General features: G+C 41.8%; 3 protein-coding genes across 4 annotated transcripts in view; 1 reads left to right on the forward strand and 2 right to left on the reverse strand.

Moving 5' to 3' along the window:
• LOC139366170 (platelet-derived growth factor receptor beta-like) overlaps positions 1 to 2,015 on the reverse strand; it is a 59,748-nt gene extending 57,733 nt beyond the window's left edge. Inside the window, exon 1 of one of the 2 annotated variants that reach the window (XM_071103345.1) lies at positions 1,647 to 2,015. The gene's annotated coding sequence lies outside the window, so the exon portion shown is untranslated. The remainder of the gene's footprint in view (positions 1 to 1,646) is intronic. The other variant, XM_071103346.1, reaches the window with a different exon arrangement.
• Positions 2,016 to 13,464: 11,449 nt separating this feature from the next.
• LOC139365923 (homeobox protein CDX-1-like) lies at positions 13,465 to 16,296 on the forward strand. The gene is made up of 3 exons (XM_071102983.1): positions 13,465 to 13,840; positions 15,066 to 15,214; positions 16,053 to 16,296. The coding sequence occupies exons 1-3, from the start codon at positions 13,465 to 13,467 to the stop codon at positions 16,254 to 16,256; spliced, it is 729 nt and encodes a 242-aa protein (XP_070959084.1). The 3' UTR covers positions 16,257 to 16,296.
• A 1,163-nt stretch (positions 16,297 to 17,459) lies between these two features.
• LOC139365924 (uncharacterized) lies at positions 17,460 to 25,062 on the reverse strand. The gene is made up of 6 exons (XM_071102984.1): positions 24,823 to 25,062; positions 22,430 to 22,750; positions 21,232 to 21,486; positions 20,910 to 21,053; positions 19,398 to 19,505; positions 17,460 to 19,269 (listed from the first exon to the last, which is right to left on the reverse strand). Exons 1-6 carry the CDS (start codon positions 24,869 to 24,871, stop codon positions 19,043 to 19,045), a joined length of 1,104 nt encoding a protein of 367 aa, XP_070959085.1. The 5' UTR covers positions 24,872 to 25,062; the 3' UTR covers positions 17,460 to 19,042.
• Between the last annotated feature and the right edge of the window lie 303 nt (positions 25,063 to 25,365).

Below are 25,365 nucleotides of genomic sequence, written 5' to 3' on the forward strand. Positions count from 1 at the left end.
TCATAGCTTTCACTTGGATTCACCTGGTCAGTCTATGTCATGGAAAGAGGAGGTGTTCTTAATATTTTCTATAATCAGTGTATTCACTTGTCAACACACATGAAGGTCTACAGTAGCCTCAACAGCACTCTCTGGGGTAGCACCATGGTGTAGCCAGAGGACTGTTATTTTCCGACCTCCTCTGGGTAAATTGACTTCAATGCAAAATCTAGGAGGCTCATGGTTCTCACGCCCTTCCATAGACTTACACAGTAATATGACGACATCCGGAGAATATCCTACAACCTATCAGATCTCTTGCAGCATGAACTGACATGTTGTTCACACAATCAAAGAATCAGAGAATTAATCTAGTAATGAAAGCATAAACTACAGCTAGCTAGCACTGCAGTGCAGTGCATAAAATGTGGTGAGAGAGACAAAGACAATAGTTGAACAGTTTTGAACAAATTCATTGCTTCAAAAATGAAGGAGAAGTAGCTGCGATAGAGATAAATAGCTATGTTTTCATTTTTTTTTCACTTTCACTTTCTTAGCTAGATAATGCAGCTAGCTAATTTAGCTTACCAAACACCCGGCTCAAACAGAGAGGAATGCTATTTATGTTAGCTAGCTGGCTAAGGCTATCCAACACTGGAACTCTTCCAAGTCAGGGTCAGGCTTTTGGTTTTAATAATTTACTGCCACCTCGTCCCACCTGTGTAACTCCTAAACTGCTTGCTGTATGTACACTGTACTGTGTGATTGTAGTTGGTTTAGAAGCCATGTTGACTATGACGTTAGCCAATATGGCGACAATGATTTAGGCTGTGTCTACTGGTTTGCAGTTATGGTATGAACGTTTGGGTTGGAAAGTTTTTTGTGTGCATTGAAGTCCACAAGCAAAGGGAAAATGTGAGAGGAGGAAAGTGTGTAGATAAAAGGACTTACACAATGAGCAAAGTGATGATGCTTTTTGTATGTGGCTGCTATGAATGGGAACTGTGTGTGCGGATGATCAGGGGTGTATCTTTTTTGACAGATTCTGTTGGAAAACTTTTCTTAAATGGAAGCAAACAAAATGGGGATGAATCTACCTGAATTTGTCTAGAAACTCTTGTTTGCAACTGTTCGGACTAATGATTACGCCATAGATCAGCTGGATGCCTGCAAGAGTGTGCAAGACGGTATTGAATGTGTCACTTTCTATCACCTTGATTAATCCAATTTGTCTCTCGACCTGTCATCCAATATGAAGTAGTAGAAATAAGGCCATGCCAAATAAAATCATCCTCCTCAATCTTAAACAGCGCAAACCACCAACACACACACACAAAAAAAACACACAATAGTGTAAGTCTAGCAAGCCATTCCATGACATTAAATACACAAAGTTAACTAAATTAATCAATTACCAATGAATCATTACAACAACAAAAATATGTTAGGAAAATGGAATTATCCAGTTGTGGACAGCTACATGTGATAGACAGCCATGTAATTTAATTATTCGTAGTGGGATTTCACCCCAACAGATTGAAATTATACATCTTTCATGTCCAGTAGTAAATAATAGGCTCTATTAAAGCTGCCAAAAATGTATTATTCAGAAAAACTGTAAATGTGAAAGAAAAAGAAAGAGCCAAGCTGAAACAAAACCCTCTTACCTTCAGTGTACCAGTTCTCGGCTGTGTCTTGGCTCCTAAAACATGATCAAGTCTCAGTCTCTGTGAGTGTGTCTAGTTCTCTCTCTCGCTCTCTCACTCTCTCTTTCTGTCAAAGAAGTGCGCTATCCAGTGGTTGGTTGCCTTCAGAGTAACAGTCTCTAGTAACAGTCTCCAGCCAATTGTGTTTTTAAGGGTTGGACTAGATCCCTCTGAAGTGCAGAACTGTAGGGTTTAGGGTTAATCTTCAGTGTCCTGGGAGTCCGCCGGAGGAGGTACGGCTCTGAGCTCTCTGTTTATGTAGTCAAATCACAGCACAGGGGGTCTCCTCTCTTCTGGTCTGCTCTCCTCTGCTCTCTTCTCACACACACTGATAAAGCCAGCCCACTGCTCTGCCGAATAGCGAACAGAAACAAATACTGTCTCTCACCCAGAAGAGACTGCCAGTGCTCCTGAACCACCACTGCGGAGGCTTTGACACATGGAGAGAGAGAGAGAGAGAGAGAGAGAGAGAGAGAGAGAGAGAGAGAGAGAGAGAGAGAGAGAGAGAGAGAGAGAGAGAGAGAGAGAGAGAGAGAGAGAGATGTATTGTTAACTTCACCTGTTTATTATTTACTCCAATTCCTTTTGCATTGTTAACATGTGATTCCCATGCCAATTAATCCCTTAATTTGACAATGAAATTTAATTGAGAGTGCGAGAGCAAGAGCGAGAGCGAGAGGAGGGGTAGACAGAGGGGGAAGACGGAGAGTCAAACAAATGGATCAGGTTGTGTTTGTTGTTCTAAGGTTCACCACCGATGTGATTTGTGTGAGGTGTAACTGAACTGAAGCAGTTCCGACAGTCACTACTAGCAACAGGACCGGACTGCATCTGCATCTAAGACTCAAAACAAGCACAACAAAGTGAGAGAAAGGGACAATTCCAGGAGAAAACATGTTTTGGCAAGCCTGTGCTAGGCTATAGAAAATAAACTAAAAACAAGTCTTTCACTTAGTAACATAACCCAGCTTCACGTTCAGTATTAATCACCTCATCTACACAAAGTGTGAAAGAGTGAGAGAAAACAGCAGGTTTGTACTGTGCAAAGGAGCTCTGCTTTCAGTTTGAAAGAATATCTCTCTCTCTGTGTTTTCAATGTCCATGCCCAAGCCTGTTTTCAATCTTGGCCAGATTCCTAATTTCTCCTCTCCCAGGATATGAGTGGATGGCCTGAAAATTCATAACGCCAGCCAGCAGCTGACTCAGGCCTTTCTTTCTATTAGAGAGGGCCTCCTGAGAGGGAACAGGGGGGACAGAGAGTTAGCGATGAGGGGGCAAATTGGACCATACTCTCCTTTAATTGTTTGAGTCAATGTGAATGCCCAGCAGCAGCAGTTCGAGGGATGTAGAGTGCCCAGTAGTTAGATAAGAGGGCAGTTACAACACAACACATGGAGTTCAGAGGGGAAAACAGCATAGTCTTCAGAACAGGAGCTGCCAGTCTGAGCATAGTGGGGCCCACCTCACAGTTTTATACTAATGCAATAGTAATCGACTGTAATACTTTAGAATATATATTATCATGTTCTCTACAAGCCCAAAGTGAGCTCATAGTGCAGTAGAAACATTGCATAGATCGCTGCACTGCTGCCACTACCACATCAATTACTTAAACTTCTATCACTGTAAAATTAGCCCTCTGCTACAGCTGTTGCTTCTTCATCTACTGTACCAGATGTAGAAACTATCCTCATTTAAAATACCAGTAATAGTAACACCATGGCTGCTGTACAGTACTCACTGCTTCCCCATATACTCTTATCTATGAGGATGACGGGAGCTAAGACAAACAGTCTAAACATCCTCCAATTAAAAACAGGCCTGCTATTCTTTTGGGACAGACCATCACGGTAGAAATATGTCAGTCTAAGCCTTATGACTGGCTAGGCCAAGAATGCCAATGGACTGACTGGGACACGCATGTGTTGTTGGGAGGCCTGGTGAATTATCGACAGTCATATTGACATAGCCTCACTTAAGGGGGGATGGCTTTTACAATGGCACAACAGTGGAATTAGTCTAGGGAGTGGTCAAGAGAGGATATGTTTTGTTTTGTAGTTAAAGGGAAAATGTCAAACCCCATATATAAATCAGGTATGAAGGTAAGACCCAGATGCAGACCACGTCGAATAAACAATAGTTTAATATTCCAACAGGGGCAGGCAAGAGATAGGTCAAAGCAGGCAGGGGTCAGCAAACCGGAGGTGAGGCAACGGTACCGGTCGGCAGGCAGGCTCAGGTCCGGGTAAGGCAGAGGTCGGTAAACCAGAGGGGGGCAAAGGTACAGTTCGGCAGGCAGGCAGAGTGGTCAGGCAGGTGGGCTTGGAGTCAGGACAGGCAAGGGTCAAAAACAGCAGCGGCGAGAAAAGAGAGACTGGAAAAAGCAGGAGCTGAGACACAAAACACTGGTTGACTTGAACAAACAAGACGAACTGGCAACAGACAAACAGAGAACACAGGTATAAATACACAGGGGATAATGGGGAAGATGGGCGGCACCTGGAGGAGGGTGGAGACAATCACAAAGACAGGTGAAACGGATCAGTGTGTGACAATATAGAAGGCTTAGTAGGGAAATAAATGACTAATTCGAGCTGGGATAAGGTGCCATGCAGTTCTGCCTACTATATATTGGTTTATGTGTGTAGAGTCTGAAATTGGGCCATCCTCATCAGTAGTTACAGTAAGGGAGAATTATGCTGTATAAGAATGAATACTGGCCTCAATTAAACACTTAAAGATAATTGTTATGACGTTATCAATGACTTGCTTGTTTGAGGTTTGTGAAACGATCTGTGGGATACACTTCAAGCAACCACATTTAGCATTGCATAATAAAGTATTACATAACACAGTAAGAATAGATAACACAGCATTTAGCGAGGCCCAGTAGGCCAGAGGCATCATGCCCATAGGGGGCAGATAATAGCAGAGATACAGAGAAACATATTTTGTTTCTTTAAAAAGGACACCCACTCAGGATACAGACAGCTCAAGAGGTATGCTTAGACATGCGTAATTAGACATTAAGCGTAATGGCTCTAGATAGGTTTCAGGTGTTTGAAAAATGCAAAATCTTCCACTTTACCGGTGTCCACCCATTAGCGATTCTCACGTATTTTGTGCCCCCTCAGATTTTTTTGGGATCATGACGCCCCTGCTGTAGGCCACACAAGCTGTGACTGTCAGGGTCGTTGTATGGAGGAGACCAAGGCGCAGCGTGATATGCATACATTCTTCTTTAATTAAGAAAGAACACTGAACAAAATGAACCGTGAAGCTAAATATGAGAAGTGCAGACAGGCAACTAACATAGAATAAGAACCCACAAATACCCTATGGAAATGGCTACCTAAATATAGTCCCCAATCAGAGACAACGATTAACAGCTGCCTCTGATTGGGAACCAATTCAGGCCACCATAGACCTACATATACCTAGACTTACAAAACCCCTATATATACAAAAACCCCTAGACAATACAAAAACTAACATACCCACCCTAGTCACACTGACCTGACCAAAATAATATAGAAAACAAAGATAACTAAGGTCAGGGTGTGACAGTGACTTAAGTCCACAGTATCTTTCCCTCCAGGAGGAGGCTGGTGAACATCAAAGCATTGGGTCTGCCTGGGGACCCATAACAACTCATAACTGCCCAGAGGCAGTGCTCCTGACACGTGTAAGTGTCTCACAAGTGGCCCAAAGAGGCTAGAACTCTTTGATTACTTCCCCAGTTACACTTTATGTGTCTACAAGACGTACAGTAGTGAAATGCTATACTGTTTATGGTGGACTACTACACTTAACCACAGAGACAATTCAATCTACCTTTGAATTAGAAAAAGTCTGATTCTTATTTCTGGCACAGAGCGAGAGTCAAGTTCCTTTAACTCAGCTGTCTATATGCAGTATGTTCTATTTAAAGCGTTTTGTGGTTTGAAACTTTTCTGCAGATGTTTGAGACTTTTTTCAGGGATCTATAATAGAGTTTTAGACTTACATAAAGCTCAGACAGTTGGCTTTGCTCAAAGCTTATGTCTGGAACCTGTGTTGTGCAATGGACAGACTTGCCTGTTGAGCTGAAGTGTGCATGCTTCGTGCGTGCGTGCGTGTGCCTGCTTAGCATTCCTGTCTGTCTGTCTGTCTGTCTGTCTGTCTGTCTGTCTGTCTGTCTGTCTGTCTGTCTGTCTGTCTGTCTGTCTGTCTGTCTGTCTGTCTGTCTGTCTGTCTATCTGTCTGTCTGTCTGTCTGTCTGTCTGTCTGTCTGTCTGTCTGTCTGCCTGCCTGCCTGCCTGTCTGTCTGCCTGCCTGCCTGCCTGCCTGCCTGCCTGCCTGTCTGTCTGTCTGTCTGTCTGTCTGTCTGTCTCTCTGCCTGCCTGCCTGTCTGTCTGTCTGTCTGTCTGTCTGTCTGCCTGCTTGCCTGTCTGTCTGTCTGTCTGTCTGTCTGTCTGTCTGTCTGCCTGCCTGCCTGTCTGTCTGTCTGTCTGTCTGTCTGTCTGTCTGTCTCTGTCTATCTGTCTTCCCATCTGTTTGTATGTATGTCTGTTTGTATGTATGTCTGTTTGTATGTATGTCTGTTTGTCTGTCTGTCTTGTTTGCAGCAACAACGAACAAGATAAGTGTGGTCCTACACAGTCCAACAAGATACCAGTGCTGAAAACACCCTCTCCACAAAAGCTCTACTTAACAGGCTATTCTTTACATTAGACGTGGTAGAGAAAGTGGGATTTACAGTAGAGGTCGACCGATTAATCGGAATGGGCGATTAATTAGGGCCGATTTCAAGTTTTCATAACAATCGGAAATCGTATTTTTTTTTTAGCTTTATTTAACTAGGCAAGTCAGTCAAGAACACATTCTTATTTTCAATGACCGCCTAGGAACGGTGGATTAACTGCCTTGTTCAGGGGCAGAACGACAGATTTTCACCTTGTCAGCTCGTGGGATCCAATCTTGCAACCTTACAGTTAACTAGTCCAACGCTCTAACCACCTGATTGCATTGCCCTCCACGAGGAGCCTGCCTGTTACGCAAATGCAGTAGAAGCCAAGGTAAGTTGCTAGCTAGCATTAAACTTATCTTATGAAAAACAATCAATCAATCATAATCAGTAGTTATGGTTGATGATATTACTAGTTCATCCTAGCGTGTCCTGCGTTGCATATAATCAATGCTTTACAGTTTTTCTCAGTCGCTTTGGTGCATTTTTCACATCATCCCTAACATGTGCAAAATAATAAGTGCATTTCTCAGAACAATTTGTACAAACTGCAATATACAATAGATATGTTTCTAAAGTTAGTCAGTCACTAAAAATCCTTAGTACATCTCTCAAAAGTAAATATTCATGCCAATGATCATGTCAGTGTCATCAGAATGATAAGTCATCAAGTCTTTGTTCACGAACAAGGTCGTCAAAATGTTTAGGCATGTTGTCAATGTAACTGTGTACTTTGACAGTATTACCTGATGTAAACTTAGGCTACAGTTTGAATGACAGTTACTGTATTGAAAATGCACAAGGCTGCACTTCTATGGCATATATCAATTTCAACAGTACTATTTACATATTACTGTATGTGGGTTATTGATTGAAAGAGACTGGACAACCCAAGGGGCACAAAGGAAAAAAAACTAAATTAGAAAGAAACACAGGAAAGCACCCCAAGGCACAACTTTGCCCGCAGCACTGTTGTGTTGTCTCTACACATCCAGACGTTCCTGTCTGTCGGCCCACATATTCTCATCCACATCACACCGGATATTTTCCCTTCCAATGCAACGTGGAAAGAATCTTTTGGAATGCCTTATCCATCCTCTGCAGGCGTCTACTGTGATGTTCTCACATGCTGCATCAATTGCAGCCAGCAGGGTCATCTGTGTGTGTGGCTGACGATCGTACACCTTCCACCTCCATGCTGAAAAGAACTCCTCAATTGGGTTAAGGAATGGTGAATAAGGTGGGAGGAATTCTATGAGCATCCTCGGGTGGGTCACAAACCATTGCCTTATGATGTTTGATCGATGGAAACTCACATTATCACAAATGACCACATACTTTGGCAAATCCTCTCTAAACAGACCCCTCTCATCATCAGGGATGAGAGCCCCGTAGAGAGTCTCTAAAAAGTTGAGTAGATGCTGGGTGTTGTATGGCCCTATAAGGGGGATATGGGTTAGGACACCATGCTCCGAAATAGCAGCACACATGGTGATATTTCCTCCCCGTTGGCCTGGCAAATCCACAGTAGCTCTGTGACCGATGAAATTCCGACCCTGCCTTCTGCATTTGGTCAGGTTGAAGCCAGCCTCATCCACGTATACCAAGTTGTGAGAGGGTTCACTTGATTCCAACTCCATTATACGCTATATCCTAGAACACACAGTTGAATGTGTTTTGGTAAGGAAGAGTGACATAAAATGTACATATATTGCATGTTCCTTCCACAGCAATGGAAATGTGTGCAGTTTATGCGCACTGTACTATGTATCACTATAAAATGTTGCTGTAAAGTAGTTACATAGATATATGTTTTTCCTGTACATACTGGTACCGTAGCTCCTTAACTCTGTCCTCATTCCTTTGGAATGGTACACGGTACAGCTGTTTCATACTCATCTGGTTTCTATGCAGCACCCTGTCGATGGTTGAGATGCTAATCGTATAGATGTTTTCAGACATTGTTGTCTTCTATAATGGTCCTTTGTATTTCCCTGAGTCTCATGGCATTGTTTGCTCGGACCATGGTGCAAATAGCCTCCTCCTGTTGAGGTGTGGAAAGGCGTCCTCTGCCACCAGTTTGAGGTAATCTTGCAGTCCTATGTGGGGAAAAATGCAGTGATGCATCGCACACTTTCACATAGACAAAAACTATGCGAACACACATTTTACTGTAAAACATACAGGTGGGTGCATGTAAGGTGCAGTATGTATCTGTATAGAGTATATTTCTGTATGCTGTGAAATACAAGTGGACTACTGTAATATGAAGCATTGTAGGAAGTATACAGTATACTGCTTATATACAGTAACAGTGCACTGTACATTGGTGGACATACCTATTCTCTCTTCGAAACGTTTGAACTATTGAGGACACGGTTGATCTCCCAATATTCAGCTGCACCCTTCGAACCGCCTCAGCCATTGTAAGGCCATGATTGACAACATGGTCTACAATGGTGGCCCTTATGTCATCAGATATGCGCCTATGTCCTCTTCTGCCTCTTCCTCTGTTTTGCCTTCCACCACGCATCCTTGCCCCTCTTCTTCCTCCTCTTGGCTGTTGACCCTGTTCGTTTCCTGGTCCATCCATTATTGGAAAATTGCAACTCTGTGTTGTGGTCTGTCTATATATGCTTGCCAATTGATTCTTCATGAGATGCACCTTTGAGCAATTTAGACAACTGGTTGATTGTTGGTTGAACTAACACTTTACATTCCTTCATGAGTGAGGGTCAATTTAACCTGCACGATTCATCAATTCAGGTTTTTGTACAAAAGGTCTAAAAGAAATGTATAAAACCATGCTTGACAGTTTATGACAAATAGTTCAACAATTTTGCATGTAATGGCTTATGCAAGGAACTAATGCCTAGATGTTTTGAGGGGTAAGACTATTCAACAGAGAACCATCTACTATATTTTGATCAACATGACATGAGCAATTGATAATGTGGAACAAAAGCTGACACTTGTACATTATCAATTGCAATTTGTTCAAAGGAATAAGAAATTGCTTTAATGATGTGCACAAGTGACTAGATGATTTGGAATTTGTACAAATAGTATCAAGAAGTGCACTTTTGATCTAAGAAATGCACCAAAGCAACTGAGAAAAACTGTAACAAAAGCGCATTTGCGAAAAAAGCACAATCGTTGGACAACTGTACCTAACCATAAACACCAATGCCTTTCTTAAAATCAATACACAGAAGTATATATTTTTAAACCTGCATATTTAGCTAAAATAAATCCAGGTTAGCACGCAATATTAACCAGGTGAAATTGTGTCATTTCTCTTGCGTTCCTTGCACGCAGAGTCAGGGTATATGCAACAGTTTGGGCAACCTGGCTCGTTGCGAACTAATTTGCCAGGCTTTTACGTAATTATGACATAACATTGAAGGTTGTGCAATGTAACAAGGATATTTAGACTTAGGGATGCCACCCGTCAGATAAAATACCGAACGGTTCCGTATTTCACTGAAATAATAAACGTTTTGTTTTCGAAATTATAGTTTCCGGATTCTACCATATTTATGACCAAAGGCTCGTATTTCTGTGTGTTATTATGTTATAATTAAGTCTGATTTGATAGAGCAGTCTGACTGAGCGATGGTAGGCAGAAGCAGGCTCGTAAGCATTCATTCAAACAGCACTTTTGTGCGTTTTGCCAGTAGCTCTTCGCAAGCACAGCGCTGTTTATGACTTCAAGCCTATCAGCCTAATGGCTGGTGTAACCGATGTGAAATGGCTAGCTAGTTAGCTGAGTGTGCGCTAATAGCGTTTCAACGTCACTCGCTCTGAGACTTGGAGTAGTTATTCCCCTTGCAAGGGCCACGGCTTTAGTGGAGCGATGGGTAACGCTGCTTCGAGTGTGGCTGTTGTCGATGTGTTCCTGGTTCGAGCCCAGGTAGGAGCGAGGAGAGGGAGGGAAGCTATACTGTTACACTGGCAATACTATAGTGCCTATAAGAACATCCAATAGTCAAAGGTATATGAAATACAGTACAAATGGTATAGAGAGAAATATTCCTATAAATACTATATTAACTACAACCTAAAACCTCTTACCTTTGAATATTGAAGACTCATCTTAAAAGGAACCACCAACTTTCATATGTTCTCATGTTCTGAGCAAGGAACTCAAACGTTAGCTTTTTTACATGGCACTTATTGCACTTTTACTTCTCCAGTACTTTGTTTTTTCATTATTTAAACCAAATTGACCATGTTTCATTATTTATTTGAGGCTAAATATATTTTTATTCATGTATATTAAGTTAAAATAAGTGTTCATTCAGTATTGTTGTAATTGTCATTATTACAAATAAATAAATAAAAATCAATTAATCGGTATCGGCTTTTTTTGGGGGGGGTCCTTCAATAATCGGTATCGGTATCGGCGTTGAAAAATCGTAATCGGCCGACCTCTAATTTACAGTACAGTATGAGCTACAGTGCCTTGCGAAAGTATTCGGCCCCCTTGAACTTTGCGACCTTTTGCCTCATTTCAGGCTTCAAACATAAAGATATAAAACTGTATTTTTTTGTGAAGAATCAACAACAAGTGGGACACAATCATGAAGTGGAACAACATTTATTGGATATTTCAAACTTTTTTAACAAATCAAAAACTGAAAAATTGGGCGTGCAAAATTATTCAGCCCCTTTACTTTCAGTGCAGCAAACTCTCTCCAGAAGTTCAGTGAGGATCTCTGAATGATCCAATGTTGACCTAAATGACTAATGATGATAAATACAATCCACCTGTGTGTAATCAATTCTCCGTATAAATGCACCTGCACTGTGATAGTCTCAGAGGTCCGTTAAAAGCGCAGAGAGCATCATGAAGAAGAAGGAACACACCAGGCAGGTCCGAGATACTGTTGTGAAGAAGTTTAAAGCCGGATTTGGATACAAAAAGATTTCCCAAGCTTTAAACATCCCAAGGAGCACTGTGCAAGCGATAATATTGAAAAGGAAGGAGTATCAGACCACTGCAAATCTGGACTGCAAAGACCTGGCCGTCCCTCTAAACTTTCAGCTCATACAAGGAGAAGACTGATCAGAGATGTAGCCAAGAGGCCCATGATCACTCTGGATGAACTGCAGAGATCTACAGCTGAGGTGGGAGACTCTGTCCATAGGACAACAATCAGTCGTATATTGCACAAATCTGGCCTTTATGGAAGAGTGGCACGAAGAAAGCCATTTCTTAAAGATATCCATAAAAAGTGTCATTTAAAGTTTGCCACAAGCCACCTGGGAGACACACCAAACATGTGGAAGAAGTTGCTCTGGTCAGATGAAACCAAAGTTGAACTTTTTGGCAACAATGCAAAACGTTATGTTTGGCGTAAAAGCAACACAGCTGAACACACCATCCCCACTGTCAAACATGGTGGTGGCAGCATCATGGTTTGGGCCTGCTTTTCTTCAGCAGGGACAGGGAAGATGGTTAAAATTGATGGGAAGATGGATGGAGCCAAATACAGGACCATTCTGGAAGAAAACCTGATGGAGTCTGCAAAAGACCTGAGACTGGGACGGAGATTTGTCTTCCAACAAGACAATGATCCAAAACATAAAGCAAAATCTACAATGGAATGGTTCAAAAATAAACATATCCAGGTGTTAGAATGGCCAAGTCAAAGTCCAGACCTGAATCCAATCGAGAAACTGTGGAAAGAACTGAAAACTGCTGTTCACAAATGCTCTCCATCCAACCTCACTGAGCTCGAGCTGTTTTGCAAGGAGGAATGGGAAAAAATGTCAGTCTCTCGATGTGCAAAACTGATAGAGACATACCCCAAGCGACTTACAGCTGTAATCGCAGCAAAAGGTGGCGCTACAAAGTATTAACTTAAGGGGGCTGAATAATTTTGCACGCCCAATTTTTCAGTTTTTGATTTGTTAAAAAAGTTTGAAATATCCAATAAATGTCGTTCCACTTCATGATTGTGTCCCACTTGTTGTTGATTCTTCACAAAAAAATACAGTTTTATATCTTTATGTTTGAAGCCTGAAATGTGGCAAAAGGTCGCAAAGTTCAAGGGGGCCGAATACTTTCGCAAGGCACTGTATATTCTGTCTGGATGCCAGATCGATCACTGTACATTTTTCTACACATTCTGATGGACATCAGGCTTATAGTTTCTCATCCTTTAGTGTTCACTTGGCTGGTGCTAATGGTGGATTGTCGCTAATGGACGTCTAGACTAGATATTGACTTCAATCTTTAATAAATGCCTTCCCTTCTGAAATTCAAATGGATGGTGTCTTTGCACCAGCTGAGTAGGCTGTCACTGTAGATTATCAACAATGTTACATTTTTATTCATAAAGTAAATAGAAGGGTCTATACAGCATTAATTGCCTCAGGTGAAAGTAAAAGTAGTTTTGAGATGGCAGCCTACTTCAAACCCAGGAAACTTCATTACTTTTCACAAACAGTAGAGGACAGTGGATCACACACATTAAATGTACTTTAACCCAGCATGTTGTTGTCCCTCATTTCAGGTTGTTGGCCTGCATGACATGTCTGGTAATCTGATGCCCCACTAGGATCACTTTAAAGTCACTCAGTGTATCAGACTTTAAGGCGGGAATATAACCCCCAACCCCACCTCATACAGACATAAACACAGTGAATGACTTTGATTGAAGGAATCATTTTGTACATGAAATAACCATAATATCCTCACCTCAATGGCCTCAGCTGATCCTAACTTTTTCATTAACACAATGTCTGAAAAATACCCCATATAATCTTGATGTGAGGGGCTGAGCTAACGAGGTAGTTCCTCCAGGTTGTAAAGTTGACGTCATGGAGATACCTTCGAACTGTCAACTTGTCCAGGAAACAACACTATATAAAGGTGTGGTGAGGTGTAGATACTCAACAGGTGCGTAGGTTACAGGAGGTCGAGTCACGTAGATAGATTGCTAGGAATTTCTAGAGAATTGGTGATATAATTTTGTGGATTACTATGCGCAGAGGAGTTAATTCATTGAGATGTACGTGAGTAAAAACACCGGAATGTACACCGGAATGTACTCAAATTCGGTGGGACACCCGACTCAACCTCTGAACAGTCAGAACTTCATGCAATATACGGATTTCACCGGTTATCATCACGTCACAGGCATCAGTGACCCACATTCCCAGACGACAGGTGTGTGGAACCCTGCTTACTTAGCAGGTCCGCGGGAGGAGTGGTCACCGTATGGCCAGAGCGTGGACTTCCACGGTTTGAGCCCAGGTTCAGAACAGATACATTTCAGTTCCCCGGATCTGACATCCATCCTGCCTACGGGGCCGGGTACTCTTCCATCACTCAACTCCCCTGCCGGGCAGTACTCTCCAGATTCAGAGAGAAGAAACTCATACGACTGGATCAGACACAATGTACATTCATCCAGTACAGGTAAACTCCCCAAATCCCAGTTCCCTTGAGCCTGTCTCATATCTATGAATTGGCTTAGTTTATTTCCTCAATTTTTTGTATTTATTTTGTGCAGTAGGCTACTTATCGTTGAACGCCCAAAACAGTTTTTTGATTTATGAACTTCGCAGGGGGGATTACACATATTAGAAAAATAACACACGTTATGGATTTGTTGATCCAATGTCAGACCTCAATGGCAGACGTCAGATTTAACATTTTGAGTGGGTGTAGGCTTACCAGATACAAAACAAGCATTGTTGACACACTGAAAACAGAATACATATTCATATACACAAGTTCCTGAACCATTGCACAACGTCACACACATTCATCAAACAGAACCTTTTCACCTATCCTTTCCTCTGGTTAAAATGTTTGAGTGAAAAGCTAACATCCGAGGCGAGGGATTCTGTAGTCTGTGGTTCCCCACCCTCTCTGTCCACTGTGGGGGTGACAGGTTAATCAGATAAGGCTGACAGCCAGGTGTTTGGTTTGGACTGGGCTGGGTGTCTCAGACAGGACAGGATCAACCCTCCTCTACTGGAAACTCTCCTGGCCTTATCTCACTTTGTGTTCCCCTCCTCGTCCTACTGCGATCAATGTTCGGTCGCACCGTGCCGTCAAGAACTCTCCTGTGGATCAATACCATCTCCCTGACTCACCCGTCCCTGGCGCTGTGTGTGTGTGTGTGAGAATGGGTGTTGTGTGTGTGTATAGTAATTGTGTGTGTGCGCACGCACGCAAGTGGGACTGAATGGCTATCTATGTAAACTCCTATGTAAACAGCTCTCACAGTGATAAGAACCACCACGGTAATGTCTTACATAGTCTCTTACACAGTGCTTATGATTAACATGACTAATAGGGTAGATGAGGCTTCACAGGCGCCAGAGAGCTTTCAACCACCCCCGTGTGTGAGACTCAACTCTAACACGGCTCCAGACAGATCTCCATCAGCAAATTTAGCGGTCTGCGGTGACACTACTGTTCATACATTGTGCAGCCTGAGTCATGGAGATATCTTCACACTGCTTACACTTGAATCTATGTATGCCAATCCCTCTTTTGTATTTATCATATCACCTGACATACCAATTCAACCAATTTAGAACATCGACATCAATCCTTGGACCATTCCTTTAATAGTTGACAGAGACGTTTATTATTATACTTGTTAAATTGTCATACTTGTGTTTGGTTCCAGGAGGGAAGACGCGGACCAAGGACAAGTACAGGGTGGTGTACACAGACCAGCAGCGCCTGGAGCTAGAGAAGGAGTTCCAGTACAGCCGTTACATCACCATCAGGAGGAAGACAGAGCTGGCCCTGGGCCTCAGCCTCTCAGAGAGACAGGTGTGTGTTACAGAGACAGTGCAGAGCTGGCCCTGGGCCTCAGCCTCTCAGAGAGACAGGTGTGTGTTACAGAAACAGTTGGAGAGCTGGCCCTGGGCCTCAGCCTCTCAGAGAGACAGGTGTGTGTTACAGAGACAGTTGGAGAGCTGTAGAAAGAGTTCCAGTGCAGAGCTGGCCCTGGGCCTCAGCCTCTCAGAGAGACAGGTGTGTGTTACAGAGACAGTTGGAGAGCTGAAGAAAGAGTTCCAGTGCAGAGCTGGCCCTGGGCCTCAGCCTCTCAGAGAGACAGGTGGGTCAGAGAGACAGGTGTGTGTTACAGAGACAGTTGGAGAGCTGTAGAAAGAGTTCCAGTGCAGAGCTGGCCCTGGGCCTCAGCCTCTCAGAGAGACAGGTGGGTCAGAGAGACAGGTGTGTGTTACAGAGACAGTTGGAGAGCTGTAGAAAGAGTTCCAGTGCAGAGCTGGCCCTGGGCCTCAGCCTCTCAGAGAGACAGGTGGGTCAGAGAGACAGGTGTGTGTTACAGAGACAGTTGGAGAGCTGTAGAAAGAGTTCCATTGCAGAGCTGGCCCTGGGCCTCAGCCTCTCAGAGAGACAGGTGGGTCAGAGAGACAGGTGTGTGTTACAGAGACAGTTGGAGAGCTGTAGAACGAGTTCCAGTGCAGAGCTGGCCCTGGGCCTCAGCCTCTCAGAGAGACAGGTAGATGGCAGAGAGCAGACATGTCGGTGAAAGTGACGGGTGGGTCAGAGAGACAGGTGAGCGCCACAGGTGGGTCTCAGAGGGCTATAGGTGAGTCTCAGAGAGCAATGTATGTCTCATCATTCTCTGATATCACCACAGGTAAAGATCTGGTTCCAGAACAGGAGAGCCAAGGAGAGGAAAATTACCAAGAAGAAGATCCAGCTGTCCCAGCAGACCTCTAAGACTACAACTACCCTGACCTTAACCCCATCCTGCCTGGCTGACCCCAGCAACGGCTCCATGGCAACCAGCTCCAGCTTGTTGTCAGAGACAATATCAATGACTATCAAAGAGGAGTACTGAGGATAACAATATTCAACTGCTGTTCCCATGACAATCACTACAGAAGATGTAATTGACCTCAGTGATATGATGAAAATACTATTACATGCGTCTTGCACACCTGTAGTAGAACGCTACGGTCTGTGTTATGATAAGAAGAAAGAGATAGAGAAAGAAGAACAGGTTACACTATGCAAATATGTATAAAAGACATAAGTGCCTTATTTGCAACTGCTTTTGTGTTATATTTTCTTGACGCAAATTAATTTGTAACTAAAAAAATAACGGAAATGTTTTGATCTGATCTCGTTTTTAAAAATATATTTTTATCTTCAATATTTTGCTTGAAAGGTTTGATTAGTTGAGGCACTGTGGAGGGAAATTCAATTTAAGAGATGTTGAGATACGAAGTAAATCAGGGGTATTTCGCTTCACATCCTGATAGTTGATCTACAGCTGGCCTCAGTTTCTCAATCATGTGATTCATCCAGACAAATAAATGTCTTGGAACGTCTTATTGGTACAAACATTTGTGTTATAAACGACTTTACAAGTGTATCGTTGACACCTAGGCTACATATAGATGTTGTTTGTCCCGTTTTGCCAAAATGGACACCTGAAAACAAGTGCTGTAGACCCTGTACAGTATGTGCCAAGATAGCCATGATCACAAAGGAGAGAAAGCACACGCTTTAGCCGTTTACAGTCTCTCCACAAGTGATGAGTTTGCTATTTTAATGTCACAGGCAAATGAAAAGTTTCATGATTGCACTATCAAACTGATAAAAACCTTATCTAAGTCACATGATGATGGGTACGGAACTCATTGCATTGCTGTAAAACTTATGGACACTTACATCCCCAGATGACAGTATTTGGCCTTAACTCTTATGAATTTCACATGAATCTGTGCAGTCTGCTGATTTTGAAATTGCATACCCCTTTCTCTCTGCTTATTGTCTAATATGGGACATGACAAGAAGATGTCAGAAGAATATGTTAGTTATATGATTACAGCAGCATACCTGGGCATCTGTGTCACCTGTCTTATAGATCAGTAACCATAGAGAGGTAATGATCCTGGGGTTGTGGATAATTCAACTGTGATTGGCCATAAAGACTGTTTATTACTCCTCAGATGGGATGACTGGTAGGCCAATGCTCTTAACCTTGGACCTCTGACCTCTATGCTGTACTATTAGAGAAGACAGGAACAACGTTTGCTTGTTTTTAAAACAGGATTTTATTATCAAATTGCAGTTTCCAATCACAGTGGCATCAACAAGGAGCACGACAAGTGACTCCTCTGCCTATTACATTGTTATCGACACTTTGTTAGAAACGTTATCTTTATTTCTCAACAGCCTCTTCACAATTTGTTCTTTTAGCTTGACTTAATGAGTGAGAATGAGATACCATATAGCAAAATAATATGCTTTTTTTTTTAGTTAATGAGGGGATTCTCATCTGGAAATAATGCAACTCAAACAGGAAATGCATCACCAACGTTAACCCTCCAAAACCAGAGATGTGGAAAGGTTCAAGGGAAGAAAAAAAAAAAGGATTGATGGTGTGAAAAGATATGACCATGTATCTAAACAACTATTTTACAACATTAGCTTATTTTTGCACTTGCTCAAAAAACTATTTCTAAAAATTATACATGATCTTATTTTCTGTACAGGTACTGTGCTGTATAAAGATCATCATGTAACTACTATCTTCGATATAACCAGAAATGTATGCATGTGTGTGTAGGCCAGGATGATTTTCCTCAGACAAATAAGAGTATATTTGATTTTTTAGCAATATCTCAAGATGTGTTAACTAGGGAGATGGACTGCAAGCTTTAAAGTATTGACTTAAGATATTGGTACTTCAATTTCTGTTATGCAATTATCAAAATTCTTCAAAACATTATTTGAAATCACTATTTTATTACTTCTATCATGCAGCAAACACATGTAGGAATTTGTGACATATCACACAACTGAAACAAAACCAAACTGGTAAAACACTTTTCCAAAGAAGGAAATGTGGTAAATAAAAACAGAAGTGATGTATCCACTTCTTGGAAACAGACAGTGTCCACTTCTTGGAAACAGACAGTGTCCACTTCTTGGAAACAGACAGTGTCCACTCTAAATTGTGAACATACATTTACAGTAACAGCTGTGTTTTGTAACTAAGACAACATGATTCAACATGGCTGTCGTCTGTATCAACTTTGGGCCTCTCAGGGAGTGCATCTCAATAATCTCTTTCTTCCTGAAATGTGGGCTCGTTCACCACAAGCATTGGATTGGTGTTGGCATGGGCAACAGGGAGATTCCATATTCTATTAATTTCCTTCCAAATCCAAGAAGGGAAGTGAACAAGAAAAGGAGAGATCATTGGGACGCAACCAGTGATTAATCTCAGACTCTGTGATTCTGTCACGCCCTGACCTTAGAGAGCCTTTTTATGTCTCTATTTTGGTTTGGTCAGGGTGTGATTTGGGTGGGCATTCTATGTTCTGATTTCTATGTTTTGTGTTTCTATGTTTTGGCCTGGTATGGTTCTCAATCAGGGACAGCTGTCTATAGTTGTCTCTGATTGAGCATCATACTTAGGCAGACTTTTTCCCTTTTGTTATTGTGGGAAGTTATCTTTGTTAGTGGCACTAAGCTTCATGGTCGTTCCTTTATTTTGTTGGCAACATTTTTATCAATAAAAGAAAATGTACGCTCACCACACTGCGCTTTGGTCCTCTTATTCCTTCCAGGAAGATGGCCTTGACAGATTCAACTCTGTGTCCTTCTATTCTATCATATTGAATCTAGACAGTACCTTGCTTCCTGGCCTTTCTGTACCCTGGCGTATACACAGTCCTCCTCCTCAGGTGTGTCAGGTGTGTCTACCTTCCGCCGGGGACCGTGTAATGTTTTAAACTGTCCATACTCCACCTCGATCGACGCCTCCCTCTCCTCCTGTCTCATCTGCTTCTTCAGTATCCTGACATCAGCGTATTCCACAACCTGGCTGTCATCATTAGCTAGAGAAAGAGAGAGCAAGAGCGAGAGGGACAGGTGGGGAGACATTACATCTAGTATTTCAATGGCAAGACTGGTAAATTATAGTACTTAAGAAAAAATGAAGAGGTACTGATACATTTCCTCTAACCTGGCGTCTTTGAATGTTTATTTTTCTTCTGGACACAGTAAACTGCCAACACCATCACTAGGACAATAACCACTGCTGCCAGAGACCCTGCTACCATCCAGATGATCACTGGGTAAAAGAGAGGAAGCAAAACAACATATGGAAATGTGGAAGGTTGTTCCATTGTAAAACCAGCCACCAATGTTACTACAGATATAGGATTTTAATTTCAGCCCTTTTGTTACAGCAGAAAAATCCTCCTGCACTTACAGGAAATGCTAATTGTCTTTGTGGAATGATACTTCTTGACCGTCAAAAGGCCTTTGACACAGTCAACAATTGTCTCCTAATCTCCAAACTGGAGGCACTGGAGTTAAACAGTATCCCTCTAGGCTGGTTAAAGTCCTACTTGTCAAGTAGGGAGCAAGTGGAAGAGGTTAAATGGTTCACTGTTTCAGGCAAATCCAATAAGTTGTAGTGTTCTGCATGGGAGCCTGCTTGGACAGCTACTGCTTTTACTGCATATAAACGATACGAAAGAGGCTTGTTCTCAGTCTTTTTCTTTATGCGGATGACACTTCTGGTGTCTCACTAAAGTAAAACTCTGTTGGAGAGCGTACTTAGCACAGAGCTCACTAACATTAGCAAATGTCTTGGAGAAGCTCTCTCTGCATTGGTTGAAGTCTTCTGTTCCATTATGAATGTCCCCTACGATATAACTGCCGTGATAGACGTTCTGATAGACGGTCTCCTTTAGTTTTTATGCTGTATTATCTCGCTGCCGTACTGTGTTGAACCGTGTTTGATCTTGCATGGCCATCTTGTCACAAGAGGTGTAACGGCTCGAAGAGTGATGGGTGTGGAGTCAGGCGCAGAGAGCAGAGGATTTCGTAAAAAACACGTTATTTCCGTACAATCACAGTGCACAAAGAAGGTGACGCCGAACACAGGCGTAAAACACTCCAAAATGTACGACGCAGGTACATACGCTGTCAGCGGAAAAATCCAAAAGACAGGAACACTCCTTGACCAAAAACAGCAAACAAACCCGCACGAACACAGGCGGGCTAACGGAACTTAAATAACCGACCCAAAACACCCCAAACAAGGAACAGGTGAAACCAATTAGACCCAACAAAACGAAAAGGGGAAACGGGATCGGTAGCAGCTAGTAGAACGGCGACGAAGAGCGCCGAGCGCCACCCGAACGGGAAGAGGAGCCACCGTCGGTGATATTCGTGACAAGAGGACCACCATGGAAATAAGTCCAAGACTTTATTGTGTGTTATCCTCGAGGATTTTACTCAAGTGCAAGTATGGCTTTTTCAAGTTTTATGTGTGCTTGTTATTTAAAATGGTTCGAATTTTTTAAAAACGACACTAAACTGTATGATAATGACACCAATAAAACATCAGGGTGAGCATTATCACTTACTAAAATTCCACAGGGTCTGATGGGCTTTTGTAACTGATATTTTGGGTGGCATGTGTGATTGCTGGGTCTGGAGGTCACAAAGGTGTCAAGTACCTTACCAGTGGTTGTTCTACTGGTGGAGGCCTCAGTCCCAGTCGTGGTTGCCACTGGTGTAGGCTTAGCACACAGGGTATTACCAGCTGAAATCACCCACTCTGCTGTCTTTGTCTTGTTGGGTTTGGTGCAGTTAATATATATGAGTGCTGTAGGCAATAAATACAGGAATCAAATGTGTATCTGAATTAAACACTGGCAAACGGACAGTGCAGTTTCTCAACAGGTCAATTTCCATTGATAAGGATCGACCATTATCATAATTGTTATCATTAATCTTGTTTCACAATACGTCTGTTTAACAAAATAAATTAAACAGCAGATAACCTGGACAGTGCGAGATTCTCTCGCTGGTGGTAACACTGTTGATGTTGTTTTTGACGGTGCAGGTGAGATCTCCAGACTGGCCTTTCTTCAGCGTGATGGTGTCTGTCTTGTCACCAGGAGAGGCCTCAGTGTCTCTCAGTGGTTGTCCATCCAGAGTCCAGCTGTACTGGGGACCGTCCCCCTCAGAGGAGCAGGACACCCTCACCTCTCCATTAGACAGGCACTCAGAGGACAGCTTTGCAGGGGACACAGGGGCTAGGGGGAAGATGAACAATTGTCACGTTTATCGTATGAATCGGACCAAGGCGCAGCGTGGTATGCGTACATTCTTTATTATATTAAGAATGAACACTGAACAAAATAACAAAACTAACCGTGACGCTACAGTACCTTGCGAAAGTATTCGGCCCCCTTGAACTTTGCGACCTTTTGCCACATTGCACGCCCAATTTTTCAGTTTTTGATTTGTTAAAAAAGTTTGAAATATCCAATAAATGTCGTTCCACTTCATGATTGTGTCCCACTTGTTGTTGATTCTTCACAAAAAAAATACAGTTTTATGTCTTTATGTTTGAAGCCTGAAATGTGGCAAAAGGTCGCAAAGTTCAAGGGGGCCGAATACTTTCGCAAGACACTGTATATGAATAGTACAGACAGACAGCTAAACATAGAACAAGAACACACAAACACCAAAGGGGAAATGGCTACCTAAATATGATCCCCAATCAGAGACAACGATAAACAGCTGCCTCTGATTGGGATCCATATCAGGCCACCATAAACATACAAATACCTAGACCCACAAAAATCTAGACATACAAAAACCCTAGACAATACAAAACCCCTAGACAATACAAAAACTAGCGTATCCACCCTAGTCACACCCTGACCTAACCAAAAATATAAAGAAAACAGAGATATCTCAGGTCAGGGCGTGACAACAATGGTATTTATGTTGAGGTTATAATGTTGTTACTGGTTGCTGTCTAGTTTATAACAATTACAGCTCTATGGACACATTTACAAACTTTAAATAGTTACACATTGTTAAATGCATTTTTAGTGACTTTGATTTATAAGTCAATGCATCATACTTGTTGATGAAATGTCCTAAATTAATATCTAGGAAGCGAATAGTGAAATTAATGTATCAAATAATAAAATAGTATAGTCATGAGTTAGAGAGTGAGGCATTTACCTTCAATTAACAGTTGTAGTCCTCTGGTGCCCAATGATGTTCCATTTTTATCAAAGGTTACAATTACGTATTGAGCTAAATCAGTCCTTTCTGTGTTATTTATCATAAATGTCCCATTGCTGATGAAGAAGTGTGACCTAGCTGTAATGGAGTCATGGATTATCACCTCATTGTCTTTCATTCGGAATATTCGTATAGAATAGTCTTTTTTAAGCGTGATTTCATATGCTCTGGCATCAGTCACCAGCTGGAGATAGACAGTTCCTCCCAGAGCTGCATAACATGACCTGTTCTGTCTAGCATCACAGGAGGTCACCATACCTGAAAATCAAGAAGAAAGTCAGTGACTATTACTGTCCCCGTTTTGAGTTTAATTTTACAGATGATGATACAAGCACGCAACAGTATATGGAAGTATATATATGAGACTGTTCAGTGCAAAAAAAATGTAATATACACACTATATATATACAGTACCAGTCAAAAGTTGACTCCTTCTCATTACAAGTTTTTCTTTAATTTTTACATTGTAGAATAATAGTGAAGAAATCAAAACTATGAAATAACATTTTAGATTCTTCAAAGTAGCCACCCTTCTCCTTGATGACTGCTATGCACACTCTTGGCATTATTTCAACCAACTTCATGAAGTAGTCAGTCACCTGTAATGCATTTCAATGAACAGGTTTGCCTTGGTAAAAGTTCATTTGTGGAATTTCTTTCCATCTTAATGCATTTTAATGCACTTAATGTAGCTAACACAACATGCCACTGGAACACAGGAGCGATGGTTGCTGATAATGGGCCTCTGTACGCCTATGTAGATATTCCATAAACAAATTAGCAGTTTCCAGCGACAATAGTAATTTACAACATTAACAAAGTCTACACTGTATTTCTGATCAATTTGATGTTATTTTAATGGACAAAAAAATGTGCTTTTCTTTCAAAGCAAGGACATTTCAAAGTGATCCCAAACTTTTGAATGGTAGTGTATATACACGTTTCCTGATATTTCTTATATCTCTCAGATATAGGAAAGACACTTCAGAACAAATATCCTTTAGATTCTTTCATGGGACTATCTGTTATTCAATGCATTTGTATGGGCTAATTGTCACGAGGGACTAGGTGTGTGAGGAAGAATCAGGCGCAGAGCAGAGAGTTCCACAGGAAGAAGTGCACTTTAATATGTGTTGGGGAATAATCAGAATTAGTTGGGTAACATAGATAAGATGTTTTATTTTCATTATATGTTTGTGAGTTACTTCTCATCAGAATGTCTATTTTTGTATAATACTGTTCGCCATTTGCAGTCATCTGTTCTCTGTCAGGACTAAGTTACTTGGGCCGCAGAGAGGGGAGAGGTCAAGCGTGTATCTCTTGGCTCCACAATGTCTCTGTGCCAGTCACTGTGTCTCTTTGATCTTGTCAAGGAGGGGTGCATTTGATATATGCCTGTTGATAGGTTTTGTTTTATGGTTCTGAGAGCGAGAAAATAACATAGTTTAGGAGACAAAGCTGAACGATAAATTATGGCCGAAGCTGTCTGGCTATGTGTGTCTTTGCTATAAAGGATCTCAGTTGCAATGTGTAAGGACTCTCAGAGAATTCATTGATAGACACTGAATTGATCTGAGAGTCACAGGGTTGTGATGGAGATCATATAATTAAAGATGGACTTTATTGTAACTCTGACTTGTGTGTGGTTTGCTCTCATGATTTGGTAAATACAGGAAATTTCCACGACATAAGGCACCAAAAGCAATGCCCACAACACAGAAATATGGACCAACCCAAAACACAGGGTACCAGCTCCAGAACACGAACACACCTAATAACACACACAAGTAACACAAGAATAACCCCGCACAAAACAAGGGCGGGTATACGCACTTTAAATAAGGAAGTCCATCAAGCACACACAAATAGACACAGGTGCAACTAATTAGACAAAATAAACAGAAAACAAAAAAGGGATCGGTGGCGGCTAGTAGGCCGGTGACAATGACCTCCGAGCACCGCCCGAACAGGCAGGGGAGCCAACTTCGGCGGAAGTCGTGACACTTAATAGCAATAAGGCCAAACTTAATCATTTCAAGGGGTCTTATTCAAAATCAAATAGCAAAATGATCCTTGGTTTGACCTTCTTAAAATAAAGCTTAGTAGCCCCCCCCCTCCCCGGACTCTTATGGGTTAATTGGCAACATACTGAAACAGCACCTCAGTTTATGAGAGGTATTAATTTGACAAAAGTGATTCTGAGTAACCTACAGTATACTGTATCACAAAGGGCTGTGATCAAGCGATGCTCTTACTGCTTTATATAATATTCAATACTGCTTATATTATGCATAAAAAGAGGGACACTGACACATAAAGAAACTTCTTACCATGAGACACTCCTACTAAGATCCCCAGCAGTCCAAACACAGCCTCCATGTCTCTTCACAATACAGGGCTCAATTTAACAAATTAACCTCCTGTACTTTAACAAAGTCATCTATTTTTCATCCAGTGGGGAATTTTCATAACCGGTCAGTGTTTTACGGCATAAACAAAATCTTAGCAAAGTGGCAGGAAAGATACTCCAGCTGCACCTGCCGTTCAGTAAAATTCACTCAGTTTGTGACAAAAGAAACCTAACTCTAGTCATAGGTTCTTACTTAGAGGAAAGAGGAAGAGCCTTGTGGCCCTGCCTCACAATTTCAGTACCAATCAAAAGTTTAAACACATCTACTCATTCAAGGGTTTTTCGTTATTTGACTATTTTCTACATTGTGGGAATAATAGTGAAGACATCAAAACTATGAATGAACACATACGGAATCATTTAGTAACCAAAAAAGTGTTAAACAAAACTAAATATATTTTATATTTGAGATTCTTCAAAGTAGCCACCCTTTGCCTTGATGACAGCTTTAAACACTCTTGGC

Source organism: Oncorhynchus clarkii, chromosome 14 (genome assembly GCF_045791955.1).
Source record: "Oncorhynchus clarkii lewisi isolate Uvic-CL-2024 chromosome 14, UVic_Ocla_1.0, whole genome shotgun sequence".
Classification (NCBI taxonomy): domain Eukaryota; kingdom Metazoa; phylum Chordata; class Actinopteri; order Salmoniformes; family Salmonidae; genus Oncorhynchus; species Oncorhynchus clarkii.